This window comes from Pan paniscus, chromosome 10 (assembly GCF_029289425.2).
Source record: "Pan paniscus chromosome 10, NHGRI_mPanPan1-v2.0_pri, whole genome shotgun sequence".
Taxonomy (NCBI): Eukaryota; Metazoa; Chordata; class Mammalia; order Primates; family Hominidae; genus Pan; species Pan paniscus.
In genome coordinates this window covers 26,016,786-26,038,115 of record NC_073259.2, presented here as the reverse complement: position 1 = coordinate 26,038,115, position 21,330 = coordinate 26,016,786, and the positions used below count along the sequence as shown (strand labels likewise).

The window sequence follows — 21,330 nt, the reverse complement described above, 5'->3', positions numbered from 1 at the left end:
CTATTAGTAGATTTGTACTTTTAAGCTTTTATTAATGAGCAAAGAAGGTCTAACGTATTTTCTATAGTGAAACAAAGAAGTGAAAAATGTTCTGAGTGCCTTGCATAATCATAACTACCTTTAAGTGAAACTTATTTTTCTTTTAATAACAGAGGAATCAAGAGAACAGAGAGTAAAACTGCCCGGAAAACAGGTAGCTTGCTTTAAGGGGAAGGAAAGCAAGGACATAAAAAAAATGAAAATTGCCAGAAAAGGAAGACATTCAGAATATTAATGGCACACTTGAGATGGATACCTTTTACAGAACAGGCCTTATCTTGCCTAAGAACGAGTCTGAGCTTGGGTCAAAATAAAACATCTCAAATTCATAGCCATATTCTTCTGAGTTATTCCTAAAGATTGTAATGTAATAAAGGGACAATAGAAGTTATTCAGCAGTCTTATAGTCAATTTTTTTAAAATAAAATATTTTAATCAATAATCTGGCATTCTGCATTAAATTAAAAGTACAGGTTGCCAACCCCCAAGGAAAAATCAATGCGTATAAATCCTGTCCTGGTAAAAAGGAGGTTCTGATATTTGGGGAAAATGCTACTAAACTTTATAAATAGAAACATTCTGGAGATATGAGACTTACACAGCATAACATTCATTTAATGTTCTACATATCTCTGAACCACAGTTTGAGATTCTGAGAGGTGTCATGTACTGCTTGTTGGAATGCCCTGGGCTATTGATCACAATCTGTAATTTTCTGACAAACCTATTATGTATTTTTGAGTTGACAAAGTTTCATCTCACTCATTTGTAATTTTCTAATGAACTAATATTTCAGACTTTAATTTTCTAGGTTACCTCACAAAATGAATTTCTGGACCTGCAAAATCAAGGATTATGTCTTTGACAAGAGACACTTCCTAGGTGTCCCACCCTGCTCAAGAGCACAACCAGTCTTTCTCTGGATTCTCCTTTATTGAAAGCAAAAAGGAATTCACCTTTCACACAGTAGGTGTGTCTAGAACTTAAAGGTTGTGGTCATTAGATGGCTCTCTCTGAACCTGAGCCAAGACCTACCTTCACCAATCAGCATTAGTTCTGTCCTCATCAGTCAAACTCTTTGTACTTCCCAGTTTTCATAGAAATGGAACAGCTTTCCTGTTCTATAATAGAATTAACACATATTTCACATCACTTGTGATTTTTTTCCTACTATTTCTAGGCTATAAAAATGAAAGCAGGTACATTAGTTACTTAAAATAATTTTCATTGATCAATGAAAAAAAGCCAATTAGTAACAGTAAATTAAATAAAAATGAATATTTGTTGAGGGTTTATCTTATACCAGGGACCAGTCTATGCACTTTATATAGATTATTTCATTAGTCTTCTTATGATCCAGAAAAGTACGTACTAATATTATGTGTATTTTACAGATTAGCTCATAGAGTTTAAGTAAGTTGCCCAAGGTCTCCCATCTAGTAAGTGATGGGGCCTGGATGTGATACCAGGCAGTCTGCAACTCTACAGCCTGTTGTGCTCTTAACCATTAGCTTCTACAAAGTACCATCTCATTACTGAAATCCAGTTTAAAGCTATTCTTATCTAAACCCTCTTATTCCTAATGAAATCACCAGTAGGAATTAAGATAGGGCAAATGAAACAACTCCTTGAAGTCAGCATAGAAATCACTGGGAAGATTATATAGTTAAACTTCATGACCTCCTAATTCCAAACTCTTTATTCACTGAAACTACAGACATTGTGAGATATTTTAAATGATTTAAAAAATAAAGTTTTTAAAATAAAATTGAATTTTTATTAGATTTTGGTGCACCCATCACCAGAGCAGTGTATACTGTACCCAATGTGTAGTTTTTTATTTATATTCAAAAACTTACTTACTCTATGAATGAGGCAAAGTAGAGGGGAGTATTTCAGAACCTGAGTTCTGAGGGAAAACAAACCAGCTAACCAGGTTTCTGGGCAGGGGCTTGACTGAACTGAGTAGAATTTGAGTAGAAAGCCAGACATCAGACAATTGGGGGAAGGGAAAAAGTAAAGGATAAGGGAATCAGTCTGTAATTTTTAAATTGTTCCTTGGAATTCAAGAGTTCGTTTGAGGGGTAGTTTTTCAAGAACAGTTAAGTTTCAGTGATTTCTAAAATTAACTATTTTTCCCTCTGCATATTAAGATTGTGGGAGAATGCTATTTCTATATGTATTTCCCTTTATTCTTTCACCTCTATACTCCATCATAAATTGACTCCACCAGTGCACTTGTTTTTGAGTGCAATCAAGAATCACATAAAAAATAAATGTTTCCATTTACAAATAGACAAAACCAAACACAAAAATGAAAAAAAGTCTATGGTCTCAAAACATATTCCTATAAATATCAATATCTGTAGTTGCAATAAATATGGTTTCAGAGTCTAGCTTGCAACATGGATCAATGATGACAAACCATTCTAAGTTTAATTATCTACTATATAAGCGTATATATATTTATCACTATAATTTTATTACAATATTCCGTAATATTTTAAAATATAATTATTAATCACGCAGCATGTGTTATTTCCATCAAAATAATTTTGTATCCTCCCAGCATCTTGGAAGGCTGAGGCGGGCAGGCCACTTGAGGTCAGGAGTTCGAGGCCAGCCTGACCAAAATGGTGAAACTCCATCTCTACAAAAAAATACAAAAAACATAGTCAGGCATGGTGGTGCATGCCTGTATTCCCAGCTACTTGGGGCTGAGGTGGGAGAATACTTGAACCCTGGAGGCAGAGGTTGCAGTGAGCCAAGATCATGCCACTGCACTCCAGCCAGGGTGACAGAGTGAGACCCAGTCTCAATAATAACAATGATAATAATAATTTCATATTCATTTTTAAAGTGATTAACCACAAAAGGATATTTCCTTAGTTCTTAATTTGGAGACAAATGTCTTTTTATTAAAAGTTCTTTTTAGAGGAATCTGAATCAGAAAACAAAAACTTGCTAAGAGTTTGGAAAATTAAAAAAAAATCCCAACCTAAATAACACAATACATATTTTAGAACGTAGAATTAAATCTTTGAAAGGAGCTTCTTTTCATTATACTGGTAGTCAATGAAGCTATGCCCAATTTTATAATTCTGGTGTTCCACAGTTTCTCTATAGATTTTACATTTAGAAATCTATGTACATGTACATACTACCTGCTCAATTTCAAACAAAGAAAAAGTTGCAAAGTCTATAATGTTGAAAATACATCTATGGATGTATTCAACTGGTTTACAACAAATTCTAACATGAGAAAAAAAGTAAATGGTGAGGTGGTAGTAGACATTTGGTTCTAAGCTGTGAAGCATGTTCTCTGTCTTAGTTCCTTACAACTTTCTCATACCACTACCTGAATCAATATTACTTAGTCATGTGCTGCTTGATGACCCTTTAGCAAAACAAAACAAAACCAAAACCAAAATCTATTATTTTACCACAAAGTTATGAAAGTCTGAGAATTTGGGGCAATAAGCATTCTGTTTGGCATTAAGTTTTTACCCGCTATTCTAGTTAAATTTAATACATTCATCATATTAAACTATATAAACCATTTCTGGTTTGCCTTTGTTCTGTTAATGATTAAGTCCAATGTTCTGAGTGCTTTTCATAATTTTAAAAGAAAATTTAGAAAGAACTGTCTTCTGCTATTTTTTTCCTCAAACCCAAATTAGTTCATTGTAAGAAAGGTTGTTTGAAAATCTCAGTAATTAAACAAACCTAGAGCCTATAATTTTCTTGATAGTGAAACCCTCTATTTGCTTCTGAAAGCAGGCGGAGGACATGTCATTCTTCCATTTACTATTCATATTTCACCACTATCTTTTATGTGCTACAGTAGTTTTGAAAATGCCAGATTCAAGAGGTTAATTTATACCATTAGCTGTCACTTTTAGGAAACGCTTGCATATTTGCGTGTTTGTTAGGAAAGCAACATGCGAGTGTGCAGAGGGGGTAAAGAAGCATTACTTTAATACTAGGCTGTACATTTATTCCTCTGACTTAGCACACATTATTGCTCTTGATGTCACAAAAAATAAATAGCAAAATATAATTTGTAGCAATTTTCCTAGCCCCATGATCAATAGAAAGAGAAACAGAAAAGAATCAGAAAGCCTTTGCTTGTCAAAATGCACACTAGTTCATTGATTGCTATGATCACAGTCCTAATTTGACTAAATGCTTTTGGACCTGAGAATATTTTTAATATTACCAGTGTGGTTATGACTTGAATTTTGAAATAGCCTTTTCTTCTCTTCCACCCCAAACAACTTTTATTTATCCTTTAAAGCCACCAGTTTATATGAAATTATCCCTGAAGGCTTCAGTCTATACAGATTTTTCTCCTCTTCAACTTCCATCTACTGTAGTCAACAGTAGACCATTAAAATGTCTTCCTAATTTTTGTGTGCCTTATTATTTTTTAATCCAAGTTGTAAGTTTTGAGGTAAGGAGCCATGTCTTTTGAACCCTGCAGGAATTACCCAGCAAATCTTTCTTCCCTCCTCACAATTCTCTACCCCCAAGTCATGAGATTATTTAAACTGGCACAGAATCCCCTAAGAGGTGGCTTGTTACATGATTAATCTATCATGGGCAAGGTGGATTTAATTTAATTAAAGAAATACTTCTCTGATGCTAACTATACAATTTTAATTGATTATAGTTTATGTTTATGTTTGTTTTTATATTTACCAAATTTTGATCTAACGTGCATGGTCTCACTTGTACATCCCAAATACTAGGTTTTTTTCCTAAAGTTTTTTGTAATTTTCTTTGTGAATTAATCAAATCTTGACCAGCCTTTCAGTTGGTACTTTTCTTTCTGTGAGAGTTCATTCCCACTCTAATTTCTATAATACATGGCTCTTCAATTGTTTTCTCTGCAGTCTCTTAGATTTTTCTCAATCCCTTTGATTGAGCCTAAGAACCTTTGATTTTTACCAAAGCATTACCTAATGTGCAACTCTGAATCATTGTACATACTGCTGATTGCAGAGTAGAAAGTTATTCAGAACTGGTACCCAGAGTGGGCTGTTGCTGTAAAGTATCCCAACTACATGAGGCAATAGGGGAGGGGCCTGAGAGCTGGTGCTGAGGAACCTGGCATTAGTGGCTGGAAAGAGGTGGTCTATGTGACACAGAGAAGGAGCATATGGTAACACTGCTGTCTGCAATATTTCGGAGGTAGATGAAGGACCTAATGGACTTGTAGCTCCACCAGAGAGAATGGACAACAGGATGTAAGTATCATTTATTGGTTACTGTGATCTGTATTTGACAAGGTATAAGAGACAAATGAGCTCAGAAAAGACTAGATTTGTTTGCAAGGATAAAAAAAAAAGGGAATAGAAAGGTCCAAGAACACGGAAAAGGCAACTGCTTTCCCTTCTTAAATAGCAGAAGAACTGGGAAGGGCACTGAGCTAAAAATGCATATTTCAACTCAGCCTCAGTAAGGGTTAAACAAGATGTGGTCACCACACCCATTATAAATCCTCTGAATGGATTAAAGTGTTTAAGAGCAAAATCAAATTAAGGTTATAGGACTCAATATATCTTTTCAGTTGGATAGAATAACTCAAGGAAAAGAGACTAAAAATTCTTTTCTCATGGAAAATCTTCTAGGGTTTCCCAACAAAGCCTGACAGTCTGAAATTATCATCACCTAAATTGGGAGTGAGAAGCACAACACCTAAAGGACACAGAAATACAGCAAATCTTAAAAGTACATCCGAGAAAAAAAATAAAACTGATGGTGCAGTTATTAGCATACAAAACTGTACTGAATTAATTTTAAAAGGAGCTATGGTTTTGAGAGTATTATACTATGAAAAGAACACTATTCAGTACCTAACACAACTCTTAAACTCCTAAAGACTTACATATAGGAAGTGATCAAATGAAACTGCAAAGCCCCCAGGACGGCATCCTTTCCAATGCTCACTTTATAGGTGATCATAGAAGATAATCAGATCAGGGAGACCAGGGAGAGTGGGACCAGGGGATCAGAGAACGATAGACAGAGGCTTTCTCCCAGGAAGCAGAACCAGATCTAACAATAATAATTTAAAAATGTATCTAGCCCTAGGATAAGGGACTTTCAAATAGCCTCCCAGTAAGATTTTGGAATTGCTTCAGGTTAGTGATGGTGTGTGGGTTCTTTTCTTCTCTTTCAAATGATTGTGCTTATTGTGATGATCCTATTTTCCACCTGCGCATTAGTGAGTACTACGTGTGTGTGTGTGTGTGTGTGTGTATGTATTAGTTGTATTACTCCAGAACGTGACACTTAACTGCCAAAGCCATACCCAATAGAATTCTCCTTCCTTCTGCCACGGTGATTAATAATGTCTTAGGCGGTGGCTGCCCCACCATCTCTGTCTCAGAGTGAGGACGATACAGAACAGAGCCCTAGCCAAAGTATGGAGCAACAAATCAACCTCACTGTTTTGAGAACTGGGGTCTGTTTAATACTGCAGTACCACCTTGTCTATCCTGACACGGTCCTTGAATTGAAAATAAAGATCATAAAGAATATAGCTTATTATGAAGGCTTCTCTGGGGAGCATATTAGACTAACTCCTGCCTTGTACTGTCTTGGAATAGTGTGAAACTCCTAGAGACAAAGTGAAACCTAATGCATAAGTAATCTTTAAGAATTTCTTCCGACTTCATTGACCCTAACCTATCCAGTTTCTCCCTGGAACATGTAACGAAATGAGTGGAATTCTCACAGGACTGCCCCTCTCCCACTCTGGTAAATTTTTCAAACCTACGTTTGTTACTAGCTTGTTTCCGAATTCACACCTCTACCTCCTTCCCATCTTTTGAAAACTACTACTTCAATTGTCTTTATATTTTCAACAGCTTTCTCTTAATTATACAAGAAAACAAATGCTTCTCCCCTGGCCCGTCCCGTGTTTGGTAAATAAAATGACTGCACATTTCCTGTATGTGTTAAATTCCATTTCTGTGCCACAGAACACAACCACAAAATAAAAGAAGAAGAGATAGTAGATGTAATCCAAGCTAGATTCATTCTTTTTTAAAATTAACAAAACTGGAACATAAAGATGTTATTTGACTAGTTCAACATAATGAACATAAAGAGATTATTTGACTGGTCCAAGATTACCCAGCTCATTTGGGGCTAAGCCAGCTGGAATCTGAGTTCAGGTCTCCTGGTTTCCAGTCTTGTTCAAATTATACAAAAACACACATTAAACTGAATATGCGGTTCAGTTTAATGTGTGTTGATATTATTGACAGTTCAATAACACTGTGAGGAGAGGGGCATTAAATGTAGCAAACCTTCTTTACTTAAAATCCTTTGATTGTTCTTTATTATCTACTGGGTGAATTCCCAGGTCCTTAGCAGGGCAAACAAGGTATGTATCAGTGATTCCTACCTAACCCACCATTTCATCATATTTCAACACTCTTGACCCACATGGACTGCGTGCTCTAGAATGCTGTTCTTGGCCATGCTCACCTAGTCACTGGGTGCCCAAAGCACCACTGTTTCACACCTACTCATGTAACTTGGCTCTAGCCAGCTCTTTAAAATTAGAAAACTCTTCTGTAATTCCTTGTTCGGGGGTGGGGGTGGTTCACGTATAATCTGAGTAGTCTTTATTCCAGTTTCTACTTGTTACCATGGGAAGATTTAATATTTTCCCCCTCTAAAGTACTTCTAATACAGTGGTATTGCATTTGCTGCACCTGTGATGTATTGGAGGGTGCTAACTCCTCAATCTCTTCATTGTATTTGGGGGACCTCACCTGGTTTAGTTTAAAAAAAAAAAACTTCATGTTTCCAACTTATCCTTTTATTTCTTTGTATAATTCCATGTTACTCTCTAGGTTGCTGAATCTTGTACTCTGTCAACTGGACACATTCCATTTAAAAAACGAGAAGCCAATCTGAGCCCATAATGGCACATGGCTAAGGGAAGATAAATAACATTCTCATTATCAATATATTTTCTGTAACTGACAAGAAGATTGTTCTACTTGACAAATTATATTTCCGTGAATATCCATAAATTGAGCACACTTAAAATGAAAACTGTCTAACTTCATTTCCACCAGTGAATGCTTAATGCTGAAAGTCAGTTTCTCTTTTCTGTTTATTGCTAGTAGTGGATATAGTCCTTTCACATCATGTAAGACCAAGGCAATTCTTATTTCATTTTCCAGATATCTTAATTCTTCTGCCAAACTACTCATCCCTCTGTTTTTAATTAGTTGTATATAGTACTGTCTTTATTTCAGGATGTTCACATCTCTATTTTAGTCAATTTTGCTATTTCCTGCCAATCTAACATTCAATAGATAATATAAAAATTGTAACATATGAAATAGTACTCATACTTCAATTAATACTTGAGACTAATCTTGTTTCCAAATTCCTTGCTTTGGAAAGGTAAGATAATATTTTACTCCAAAACCATATTTAGAAAACTTAAAGACTGGTAATGCTAAAATTTAAGCAATTCTCTCAATAATATTCATTTTATAGATTAGTATAATAAAAATGCAAATTAATAATTCTACATTTAAAAATAACTAAAAGAGTATAATTGGATTATTTTTAACACAAAGGATAAATGCTTGAGGGGATGGATACCTCATTTTCCATAATGTGCCTGTTAGAATTGCATACCTATAGCAAAATCTTTCATGTACCCTATAAATATATACACTTACTATGCGCCCACAAAAATTAATCAATTTTTTAAAAAGTTCAAATTAAGATATAGCAATAGGTTTTAGGTGTAAGTTCTTTGTGTACATATACAAATATTGACCAAATTTCTTAGTTGTTTTGCATTGGGTTTTGTGCTACATTTTTTTTAAAGAGACCCTTATTTCAATCAGGTGTATAAGAAACTAAAAATTATCAGATTAGAATTTGTAACTTGAGCTCATTTATCAGATTAAATCAAGAACTTTGAGCTTAAAAAAAATAGGAGGATGAAAGAACAGCCTCTCAGTGAAAATTTATAAACAGCTAAAATTAACAGGACCTTGTGACCTAACTCAGAATGAAGTAGAACTCTTTTTCACTTGGATGAAAGTCTGTAGATGATCCCAAACAATCTTAGAGAGTAACATGTGTTACCTATTAAATTATGTGTTAATAGGTTAGATTCCCAAATGTTCCCTGTATTGTAACCAGTAGATAGCTGATGACTTTTGAAGTTACCTAATCAGCTAATACACAAATTGTACATCAAAACCAAGCTGCAAGGCAAATTTATCTTAGAGTTAAAATTTATTTTTCTGTAATTGTTTATTTAATCAGAGCTTTATTTTTCCCTCCTAATTTTAGTCAGAACTTTTTCTTACAGCTTAATCTTAATTGATTTTATAGCTTAATTTCAAATACTATATTAGCCATAATGAAAGAGTTAAATAAGATAAATTAGGTAAGCTGAAATTTACTTAAGTAACATTTTGTTTGATGCCAACTAATAAGAATGTCGATTAAAAAGTAAATCCAATTTTAGTAACAACAACTTTGTCTTAATTTCTTTCATAAAATATAAGATATAGGACATCAAAATTACTATTCCCACTGAAAATTCCTAAGGAATACTTTGTGGATAATATTATATTCCTCCTCATGAATTACTTGAAAAACAGGCATTCCAACTTAGACAAATAATTTGTCTTACTCACGTAGTCAAAGTTAACTCAATAAATAGTATGTCCAATGGCATTTATAGAAACTTGGGAGGAAGATATTTCCATTTGGGGGCTTGGTTTCGATGCCATCTCTAAAGTATGAACGAAAAATCTGTGTAATGGTGGGATCCTGCTAACAATCATTTTGGTAGAATAGATTATGAGGCAGTATAATCTCCCTTTACTGTAGGATGATATTGAGATATCTTGCCGTTTGTGGGAGAAAAAGATTAGAAGATGCTACATATCGCTATATTAGGGACAGTCAGACAAATGTGACCTTGTAAGTTGATCCTCCATGGTCCAAGGGCATCGTGTAAGTCATTTTCTGAAGGATCAGAGAAAAGAAGGCCTGGGCTCATCATGCTGAGCATACTTGTATAGCATGATATACAGGTGGAGCTGGTGGTGGTGGGAGCAAGATGATGATGTTGATGGTGATGGTGATGATAATGATAATGATGAAAGCTATCATCTAAATAAGAGTGTTTATTCCACATACTTTTAAATTTAATGTCTTCCAACATACTGTATCCACAGAACAAACTTTCAAAGTAGATACTGACTCACTTTCTAGATGAAAAAGCATTACTTCCAAAGGTTAAATATCTAATTAAGGTCACGTATACATTCAGTGGTGGACTTGGAATTTTTATTATTTCAAAGATCATTCTCTTCACCACTGTACCAGGCTGTCTTTGATTTCAGTTAATGTGAAGTCCTGCAGGACTACACTTTAAAATGTGCAATTTCATGAAATTCCAGAAAAACTTAATTATAACTTTTTGCTTTCACAGATGTGCAGCTTTAAGAAGACCAGGTATAGTAAATTTTACCCCCATGGACCTCGTGCTGGTTAAATGAGAGGTTATATCACTTTTAGAAGTCTTCCAAAGTTCATATTCAGAGGTAATTTCTACTCCAAATAAACTAACTTACTTAACAGACCCGCTGCAAATGTGGTGAAGTAGAAAGCTTAAAGAGCTATATAGGTTTGGCATGGAATTTCTTCATGTACTGGACATAATAAATCTAATTTACATAAGGCAGGCTTAGAAGCAGAAAATGCAGGGCTATATTTCTGTGGGCTGAAATCTCCATTTTTTCTTTTTGTCAGAAAAGCAATTCTGAAATGTTTTTGTTTTCCTGCACATTTACAAGACTGTTTGGAAAACCCACTACTCGAAGATTGACCTTGTAGTTATTTAAATTTCTGAGACTCAATTTATAATCTCTATCACAATATAGGGATTATGTTTCTAATTAAAATTCAGGTTTAGCAAATAATTAAATAAAAATGAATTTATTTTAAATGATCATAATTAGCATCAGTATAAAAAAACTGAATTTTGACCTTATATGGCAAAGTGTTTGGATATCTTCATGATAAATCACATCTTAAATATATGTTGGGGAAGGGAATATAGCACAGAAGAGACGAAAGTGGCTTTTTCAAATTAGAACAGTCTTACCTCTTGCGTTTGTCCTGCATTTGAAAACAGTCTTGCATCTTAGTCTTGCATTTGAACACAGTCTTACCTCTTTCTAGCTCAGTGACTTCGGCAAGTCATAACAACTATTCAAGTCTGTCTCTTCATAGGTAAAGGTATAATAATAATATCTAGAATTCTAGAATACGAGCTTCATGAGAACAAAAAGTTCATCTGTCCTGTTTCCCATGGAACTGCTTCACCACCGCACTGTGCCTACACACAGGAGATGCCCCAAAGCCTTAACTGAATAAATAAATTATCTATTCTCAGAAATTATTTTGTAGATTAAAATAAATTCTGTGAAAAAAGTACTTAGCACAATATATGGCAAAAATACATATTCAATTAATGTCGCTTTCTTTTTCCTTTAATTAATTCAAGGTATATTTTAAGTATTTTATTTTAAATCTTTTATGTTTTGTTACAGGAAGCAATGAAAAATTACTTATAAAATACAAAAAACTTACCATCAAAGTTAGTTTTTAAAAAGACACAAGTATCACCAGTTAAGCACTTCACTCTCAAATGAACCAACTCCCAAGTTTGGAAATTTCAGTGTGTTTAGAAATGTAGACTAGTCATTTGACTGGTAGTTACTGATGAATACCAATCAGTACAGTATGGGGGGAAGATATTATATATTGGCATTTCTGATTTGGTATTTCATACATTTACAAAAATAACTTATTCTAGGCAAAACATAAAATACATGCACGAACTTCAGAATTGGAGGGACCGTGGCAGTGAATAATCTTGTCCAAAGCACTAAAATCACTTGTATAATTTGCATATTTTATATTTAAATGACTTGTCTGCTCAACGAGTTATTCTTTGAACAGATGTTTAGTATTCCCTTCTACTGTGACGGGGTATTATATATTTTATTTTCCTTCATAAATTTTAGCATGAAACCTCAAAAATTCTAAATATGCTACTAATCCATGAGGAAAATAGGAAAAAATGCAGAAGGATGGACATTGTCAATCTTTAGATAAAAGTAGATTTGGTGCTAGATAAGGATTATAAAGTTTCATGATACTTTAGTATTTTACTGAGATGGAAAGATCTGGTTTTCATTTGGGAGTTTAGTGAAGAGTTCTAAGTTAATAAAATATTCTGTTTAACATTCTAAGATAGTTTTGTAACATCTTAAAAAATCATTCTAGAACTTTTACTGGGAAGTTTTTTGGTCCCAGGTCATATTTTTATAACTCATTAAAAATTAACTAAAAATACATTTAATAAATACACTGAGCCAGTTTATCATAAACTTGATTTGGATTACTTTCTGAATTTATTTTTAAAAGGCTTTCAACTGTCCTTCTCTAATATAATTTCTGTTGAAAATCATTATAGAACAAAAAGGTTATTCATACCTTTTCCCAGTAGAAGCTCCACGATTTGGAAAATATCGTCACCATGTATAATCAGTAATGAGATGTTTTTTAAAGTTCAGATTCTGTTAGACTGATTCTCATTTTTTTAAAAACATGCTTTCATGAATACTGATTGCAACTCCAGCTATCCTCCAATTAAAAGCAAGGCCACACCATAGTCAAATAGTGAAGTAGGTTAAATGAAAGTTCTGTGTGCTCAAATTTCCCATTTTATGCCCCACTCTCATTCATTGATTCAACATTTCCTGAACAACTTATGGGTGGCAATCACTATTGGAGAGTCAAATGAAGTACTACTTGGATACTAGAAGCTTTAGTCTAGTGGGAAATTTTGCATAGTGTTCTAAGTTCTATGATAAATGCATTATGGATGTAAAATGTGTTACGAAAACAGTGCTTAGAGCTGGGACTCAAATAATGTTTCAGTTGTATTTAAGATTTATTAAAAGTTGAAACAGTGTACTTGTAAAGGCCCAGAGGAGTGAAATAACATGATGCCACCCAGAGTACAGGATATTTGATCTACTTTAGATAGAGAGGTAAGATACTGGTAGAAAAGCTAGGAGTCAGAAAATAACAGGCCTTGTTTTGTTTTCCTGAGAGTTAATCAGAATGTAGGATTCAAGTTTAGGCTTTGGAAGTAATTCTAAGTATAGAAGTAGATGTAAAGGGCTTAAAAGGATCATGTATGCAGTTGTGAGTGTTGTGCACTGCACAACTCCAGGGGGGTCATCATTCATGTACACTATAATGTAAATGGCTCTCCTTAGAGTTTACAATATTATTGCTGTGGTGCCAGAGGCTGTGAGAAGAGAGACCTGTATCAATCCTCAATGCTGTTTCCCTGTCTTTCAACACAGTACTCAGTACCCACATTTATTTTCCCTCATTTCCTCATCAAACATTATTCTCATTATCTTTCATCCATACTAATGAATATATGACTGAGATCAGTCTACAATATAAGCTCCCACAATTCATGGATGAACAAACATGAAGTAGTAAAGAAATTTAGCTCTAACTCTAGAATTTTAGGCAGAAGCAATACAAAGATTACTTTAAGTACCGAAATCCAATCATCATCCATACTGACACATTTAAGTTGATGCTATCATAACATGAACACTTGTCACATCACCTGGGAAACTTCTTAAAAGGAAGACTTTTCTAGTTTCATCTAAAACATTGTCCATCAGAACGTCTAATAAGTTCACTAGCTGATACTGAATGGATACTGCTAGTCCATAGGAATGACTGCTTTAAAAACAGCTCCTCAAGGGGAGCTGACAATTCTAGTCTGTACAGAAGACAGCCTAGATCTGAGCTCAAGACTCATGGTTTGCCTAGATTTGGAAATTTCCATTAAATGAAGAGCATAGTTACAGGACTCTTCTCTGAGGTACACTGAGACACACAGTAATTTAGGAGATTAAGATTTTCATATCTTGGTCTGTTCATGACTGTTTAGAAACAAAAAAATGAACGCTTACGAAGTTGGCTCATCTACTCTAACAGACACTTCTCTATGCACAATCATTTAACCTATTTCATATTCAGGAAAACCACTGCCTTATTTTATTTTTAAATCAATTTGAATGGCTAGAAATGTATTCCTTATATTTAAGCAAAATCTGACTGCTCTATGTTCTATTCACTTGTCCAAATATCACCTTACAGAATGACAAAGAGAAAAATTTCACTCCCTTTACACCTTTTTTTTCTTTTTCTTTTTTTTTTGAGACAGCGTCGCATTCTGTTGCCCAGGCTGGAGTGCAGTGGCATGATCTTGGTTCATTGCAACCTCCACCTCCTGGGTTCAAGAGATTCTCCTGCCTCAGCCTTCCAAGTAGCTGGGATTACAGGTATGCACCATCACATTCAGTTAATTTTTTGTATTTTTAGTAGAGATGGCATTTCACCATATTGGCCAAGCTGGTCTCAAATCACTGGCCTCAAGTGATCCACCCACGTGGCCTCCCAAAGCACTGGGATTATAGGCGTGAGCCACCGCGTTGATAACTTAAGAGAGCACAGTTTTTCTCCCTCTCTTGTTTTTCATCATAAGTTCTCTTTCATAAGCTAAACTTCCACCTCATCTGGGACACTGTTTCTAGACATATTGATTGTTTATGTGAGTGCATCAGCTTTTCAATATCCTTCTTGAAATTATGTACTCAGAACTGAATTCAACACTGCAGAGGTCATCTGGCCAGCGCAGAATTTATTGAATTAATTATTCTGTTCTGTATGCCATAAATACGTTAGTGAAGCCCAAAGTGGCACTTGCTGTTAGAAAATCCATATGATATTGGGCTTGACGTCAATCCAAATTCTTAAATCTTACTTCTTGTTTCTTCATTTGCTTATGAACAAATATGCAGGTACTTTCCACACTGAAGTTTTATTAAAAACTTAAGTGCAAAATTTTATTTTCTCCTCTTGAATCTTCTTAGTTTAGTATTTTAACTGAAGGTTAATGAGAAAGCTTTCTAAATCTGTATTCTATCATTCATACATTAGCTACATATTCTTCTTTTTGATGTCAAAATGTAAATGTGCATTATGAGGGGCATATTAATTAATGATAAAAATATTAAATAGGGTAATGCCTTAATGGGTTTTACAATTCTTCTCTAATCCTGTGATTTTGTTCTGCAAAAACTATTCTGCTGCGAACAGGACACTCCTTACAAGGTTATGAAAGAAGAGAGAGACATACTATTGTAACCCTAATTCCCTCATAAATAAATAAACTTTTAAAATAAAAATATATAGAACATCTTTATCTTTTAAACTCTTAAAGACATTATTTATATACAATGTACAGAAAGTATTTGTAGAAGACAGTGAAGCAATACATAATATCAGTTTTCCAATTTCATAGTTTATCTAAATGAAGCTGATATTAAGAAGTTAATCTGGTGACCATCATAGGGATGATTTTTTAAAACATGATTTCAAAAAGACTTTAAATGTGGTTACCAAAGTTAGCATATTTGGAAAAGAATAATGTTAATAAAATATCTTACTTTTTTTATATCTCCATAAAGATAATGATTTTATTTTTAATATAAGGCATGCTTATGACAACATTCATTCATTTAGAACAACCCATTTATACACACATATTTATTAATGTGGTGGCTATATGCCAGCTTTTTCCAGGTGGTATTAAAATAGATATTACATGTATCCACATTTATCAATGTACTCAGCCTTTAAAAATTAAAATCAACCAATTTTGCTTGTCTCTTTGAAAATTAATCCTTTCCATTTCCTCTAATTCTTTTCCATGCTCTCTAAACTACTTCTTTGTCCATATTCTCTAAATTCCCAAAAGGTCAAACATAGTAAAATAAATTTAATGAAGTATATATCTATTTAAAATAAATTTAATGAAGTATATATCTATTAATGGGAATAATGTATACATTATGAAAAAGTTTAATGAGATTATTTCTAAGCAGTCGTATAGCTATCAACAAAAATACTGCATCAAATACAGAAAATTTTAATATTCATTAAATCTACCTAGCTTTTGTACATTATTCACTATACTGTGCTGTATGTATGAAATGTTGTGTCACATGAAAAGAGAAACAGGTTCAACAATTTGATATCTAGTATAACAAATGACAGCCTCTCCTATGCTTCTAGCTATGCATATAATATGTATAACACTGTTCATTCCCAAAAATATTACTTCCAATGCTGTATCCACTGATTAAAAGTTCCACAACCACCAGTGCATAAAATGACGAACATAGAATGTCTTTTAAACATTTAGAAGCCATAGACGTTATTTATATCCCTATTTTTCCTAATTAATATTGGCAGAAATTCACTCCAGATAAAAATAGTTGATGTTTTAAATTAGTTAATAATGTCCATAAAGCACTTATAAAGGAACTTAACACTAAATGTTATGACTTTTATTAAAAGTAAATATTAATGCTTTTATTTTATGCTAATAGAATTTGTCAAGAAGAAATAACATCTACGTAAGCATCTCTTATTCGTGAATAAGTACAGAAACTAGATGAATTCTAATGCAATATCTCTATAAAGTTATGATGTTAGTGATGTACTTAAACCTATAATGCTATTTAAAGAAGATATTACCAGTATATCATTTCAAACTTGCACTGAATTACTAGCAATACTCATTGTAATAAGAAAAACGAACAAATACTTTTTAAGGAAATATCAGTTTGGTATGATTATTTATCATGTGAAGTTAAAATAATGCTTTTTTCCTCTCTTGTCTTTTTCCATAAACAAAAGCCACAGTGCCAAGACCAAAACATAAAAAACAGTAAAATTATATATTTTTCTTCTTTTTGAACAGAAATAGTAATGCCAAGTTCAGTTTGTTCCATTGATTTTAAGCCAAATAAATGGCAAAAAATAGTGAAAAGCCTGGTCATATCATGTGTCATAAGCTTCTATTAAAGTCCTTATGTAAATTTCAGATCCCTAAGCTGCATGAGACAGAATCACTCCTGAGCCCAAAAGTTCCATGTGATAAGAGAAAAAAAGAAAAGAAAGAAGGGAGGAAGTGGGGGGGAGTAGTCACATGCCTAGAGAATGAGAACACATGTTCCTGTATGAAAAAGTCAATATTTAAATACTATCTTCTCCTTAAGTAATGACAACATGACAAATTATTCTTCATCCAGTAATTTCAGTTTACAGTCAAAGTAATAATATGCTGTCCTACAATAAGGTATCGTGGACATTAAAAGTTGGGAATCTCAACTTAGCTGTACGCTTTCGAAACAGAAAAGCCTGAAAGCAGGGGAATAGCATAAATAAAACAAAAGGCTTCTTGGCTTTATTATTCATGCTGTAGATACAATTTCACTAATTCCTCAAGGGCTGCTATATTTTATTATGGATTAACAGATTTCCTCAAGACACATTGGTTCAGCAAAGCTTACTTGAATAAATGAAACTCTTAAGTTCATAAATTATAATGCTTTCATTTATTTTAGAAATATTAATTAAAAATTCACTATACACAAGGTTGCCATAATCAGTATAAAACAAAACTGGCTGCTGCAAATTTACTATTTAGCAAAACTTGTTTGAAGTCATGCTGTATTTCTCCACGAAAAAGAAAACTAAATTGTCCTAGGATTACATTTCCTAAACTTATAGTTAATTGGAATACTCTTTAAAAACTCATGCAAAGGCCTGAAAATGCAATAATTGTGCATATACTACCATATTTTTGAGGCACCAGAAGAGAAATGTCACCAAAGTTATGGCACTAAGTCACCGTACACCTGAATAGGGACAATGAGTGGTAAAAGTGGAGTTAAGACCCGTCGGTCCCCCAAATCATCATTCATTCCCAGTAACAACAACAACAAAAAATTCACTGCATGTTTCTAACTTCAACATGGCTTCAATGGCCATGTTCTTTTTGCTTCATGAGATGGTCTTTTCTATATTTTCCAATCATCATCTTTGATAGACAACTTCTTTCCACTCCTCTGCTCCCAGTCCTTTGAGAACTAGAGCTTTTATATCTGTTTGCACTACATCTTCCTGACTGATCATGATGTAGTTTATTTCTGCGATTCCTACTCCATCTGTTTGTCTCACCCACAATTTTCTGAGAGGTTTTTACTCCTAAACTTAAAAAAAAATACCCTTTTAAGTGTGTATCGCTGATACTATGTAAACAACTTTCTCTAAATTCAGGGTTAAAATGATTTGAAAACAAAGAATATGATTACAAAATTCTAAAATGGAAATAGTTGTAGAGATCCAAGTGGAAACTGTCACCCAGAAGTATTTAAACACAACACCACAGAACTCAGCGAGCAAACTATTTTGATGCAAGTTTGATAACCTGCAGATTTCCAATAAGCTTTAACTTGTAACACTTAAGAGTTTTCCAAGAATTGCTTATTACACAATGCATCACCACCAAAAAAGGGGAAAAAAAACTCCGCCAAAAAGCAAAACAAACTTCTGTGATCTAGAAAATCAAATCTGACAAGAAGTTTCATTTTTGTGACTTTTAAGATAATTTTAGTTAATATCGCTAATATTATGCCAGGCTTTTTCTTTGTAGTTATCAGCCCTGGTAACTTTGGGTTTACTGATGTTTACATGATGGCTGAATTTTACATAACATGGGACAATCACTTAATGTTGACAACATAACTGCTAAACCACCTTTGTTCTCCCAAGGTAAATCTTTGTAAGAAAATCAGTACCTTTGATGAGAATATAAAATCTTGTGAGGAATGCTATTAAACAATATTTTAGTTTGTTCCCTAGAATGGCTGTAAAGAAAAATTCTTGTACCATAAATAAGATGTTAATGCTATTAGAAATACATACTTATACATATAGCCTGGATATGTGTTAATAAGAAATTAAAACATTCAATTTCTCCAAATAAAAAAAAAATTGTACCAAGAAAGTACTAAAAGCCCGTATCCTGTGTTTTTTTGTTAGTATACGAAAATGGATGTTAATATTCATCTTAAAAGATCAACATTTCCCATTTTCTTTGCCTCAATTCACCCTCTCCAGTTAACTGTCCTTACTACTCCATATAACCTCCTCCACCCTATATCACCTTTATCTACCTCTATATCTGATTATTTGTTCTAGTTAATACATCCTAGTCTTAGATTTTAATCTTCTATGAGAAGCTGATTATTTTTGGCACAATCTTTTTTTATCAGTTTTATCTATAAGTGGAGTAAAAATCAAAAATCCACCCACAGAACTTCCCTTTTAGGGTATGTTGTCAGGATTAATAAAAAACAAGATCTTACTCAATGCTGCTGATGGTATAAAATCACCCAGCGTGAGATAAAAATTATTTCCCTTTGTCAGATATTGCAATTCAAAGATAAAATTAACTGTTATCAAGTTAGCATATTTTTCTCCTGTTATTCTCTCAAGTGGAAGGCAAAACTTGAGAGCTGGAAATTTTTCAGAATGTGTATATTTGCTTTACAAGAACGTACATGCAAAATACTTGCATTAATTTTCTTAATGTGTACAATAAGCTATCTGGGGGAAAGAATATAAGAAAAGTCACAACTGCAACAGTGGTCAGAAACTGTGGCTTAAAGTGATAGGTATTATTTTTGTTTTTATTTCTCTCTCAAAATATGCTTTTGTACACTTAGTAAAATTGACTATTGCTTAAACTATCTGCAGTCCCTGCAGAGAAACATCTATTATCAGTGGTTGTTTATTTGATTGCTTTGTTTCGTTTCAAATAAAGTACCACAGGTTGTGATTTGGCTAAACAAACACAAGGTAGTGCCCATGTCATGGAAATGATGTCCACAGGCCCCAACATAAGAGGGTCATTCAATAAGTATTAAACAACATGTCTACTAATCTATAAACATGGGGAAAACAATAAAAGCATAAATGCCAGTGGCAATTTTCCCTTTTATTTCTGTGGATTTGATTCCTGTTCATCAATGTTCTTTTAAGAGACCAGGGCCTGTAATAAAGAGTCACTTACAGAAGGTCATCCATCAGTTTCCCTGAAACACAAGTTCCATGAAACTACTGTGAGGACATAGCCAAACTCTCTTTCCTCCTGCGAATCACTTAAATGTGTAAGTGTGGGAAGAGTACATTCCCCCCTAACCTAGCCATTAGATTTCTTGGACATAATTCCACTCTGAGAAAACTACTTCACAATGAAATGAATATGTTCTTTAAAATTTCTATTCGATAGACTTAAAGATGAAACCTGAAAACCTGAAAGCATAAATGCTTGAAGAAACATGTTCTCATTTTCCTACATAAAGTGTCAACATTAATCACTAAATATTTATTTACTATCTTCCATACACCTATCAATGAGATTATGCTGTAATTTCAGTGGTTTTCATCTAAAAGCAAATTTGATTCCCAGGGAACATTTGACAATGTCTAGAGACATTTTTCTTATCACAGCTTGGGGACTAGGGGTGTTGTTTCTGGCCTCTACTAGGTAGAGACCAGGGATGCTAGAGAACTAATATACTAGTGGGTTCAGTTGTTAAAGAGAAACACTGTTTTCCCTTCTCTGAGGACAGAGAGAAATGTCTCCCCATCCTCTTGACACTGTGTGTGCTGTGGACATTGTCAGCAATATCCCTACTATGATAGATTTGCTAAAAACTGTGTCTTGCAGTTTGTCAATGCAAATTAAAGACATAATACTAAACAGTAACTAAATAAAAGCAATTTCAAAGAGTGGGGGAAGAGTAAAAAATAATTGTCCAGTAGTGCAGAACTGACTAAAGGATAAAATTTTAAATATCTAGAGGAAGACCTAATGGAGAAGATAGATATGATATTTAGGTCCCTTCCTGTCACTGTTACATGCAATGACAAGGCCATCCCTACAATAAGTGAGGCCCTAGGCAAATATATTTTGTGTGGTCCCCGTTAGTATAAGCAAAATTTAAACAAATTTCTCAAAACAACAAGCAAACGAAAAACCCCCAAACCAAACTGTCTTTGGAGAGTTGCCAAAAGTTAAACAATTATTGGAAAAATTTCTGAACGAATATTAATAGTTGTTAGGTTGATATATGGAAAAATGAAAAAGGAGGAAGAAATGCAAGTGAAAGACACTATGTTTGTAGAAAAAGTGGCACTGGCAGCTAGCTCTAGGGCATAAATTATTCCCTGGTAACATGTCGGACATTTGAGAGACGTAATAAT

At 33.7% G+C, this 21,330-nt stretch overlaps 1 protein-coding gene across 4 annotated transcripts in view; it reads right to left on the bottom strand.

Moving 5' to 3' along the window:
• The window catches only part of PDE3A (phosphodiesterase 3A), a 316,338-nt gene that overhangs the window by 103,640 nt on the left and 191,368 nt on the right, over positions 1-21,330 (bottom strand). The window contains exon 1 of one of the 4 annotated variants that reach the window (XM_057299395.2): positions 12,607-12,761. The exons of the other annotated variants lie outside the window; for them this stretch is intronic. Within the exon in view, the coding sequence (XP_057155378.1) occupies positions 12,607-12,651 (45 nt within the window). The 5' untranslated portion in view covers positions 12,652-12,761. Of the gene's footprint in view, positions 1-12,606; positions 12,762-21,330 lie in introns of those variants that run through there. 4 annotated transcript variants of the gene reach the window in all.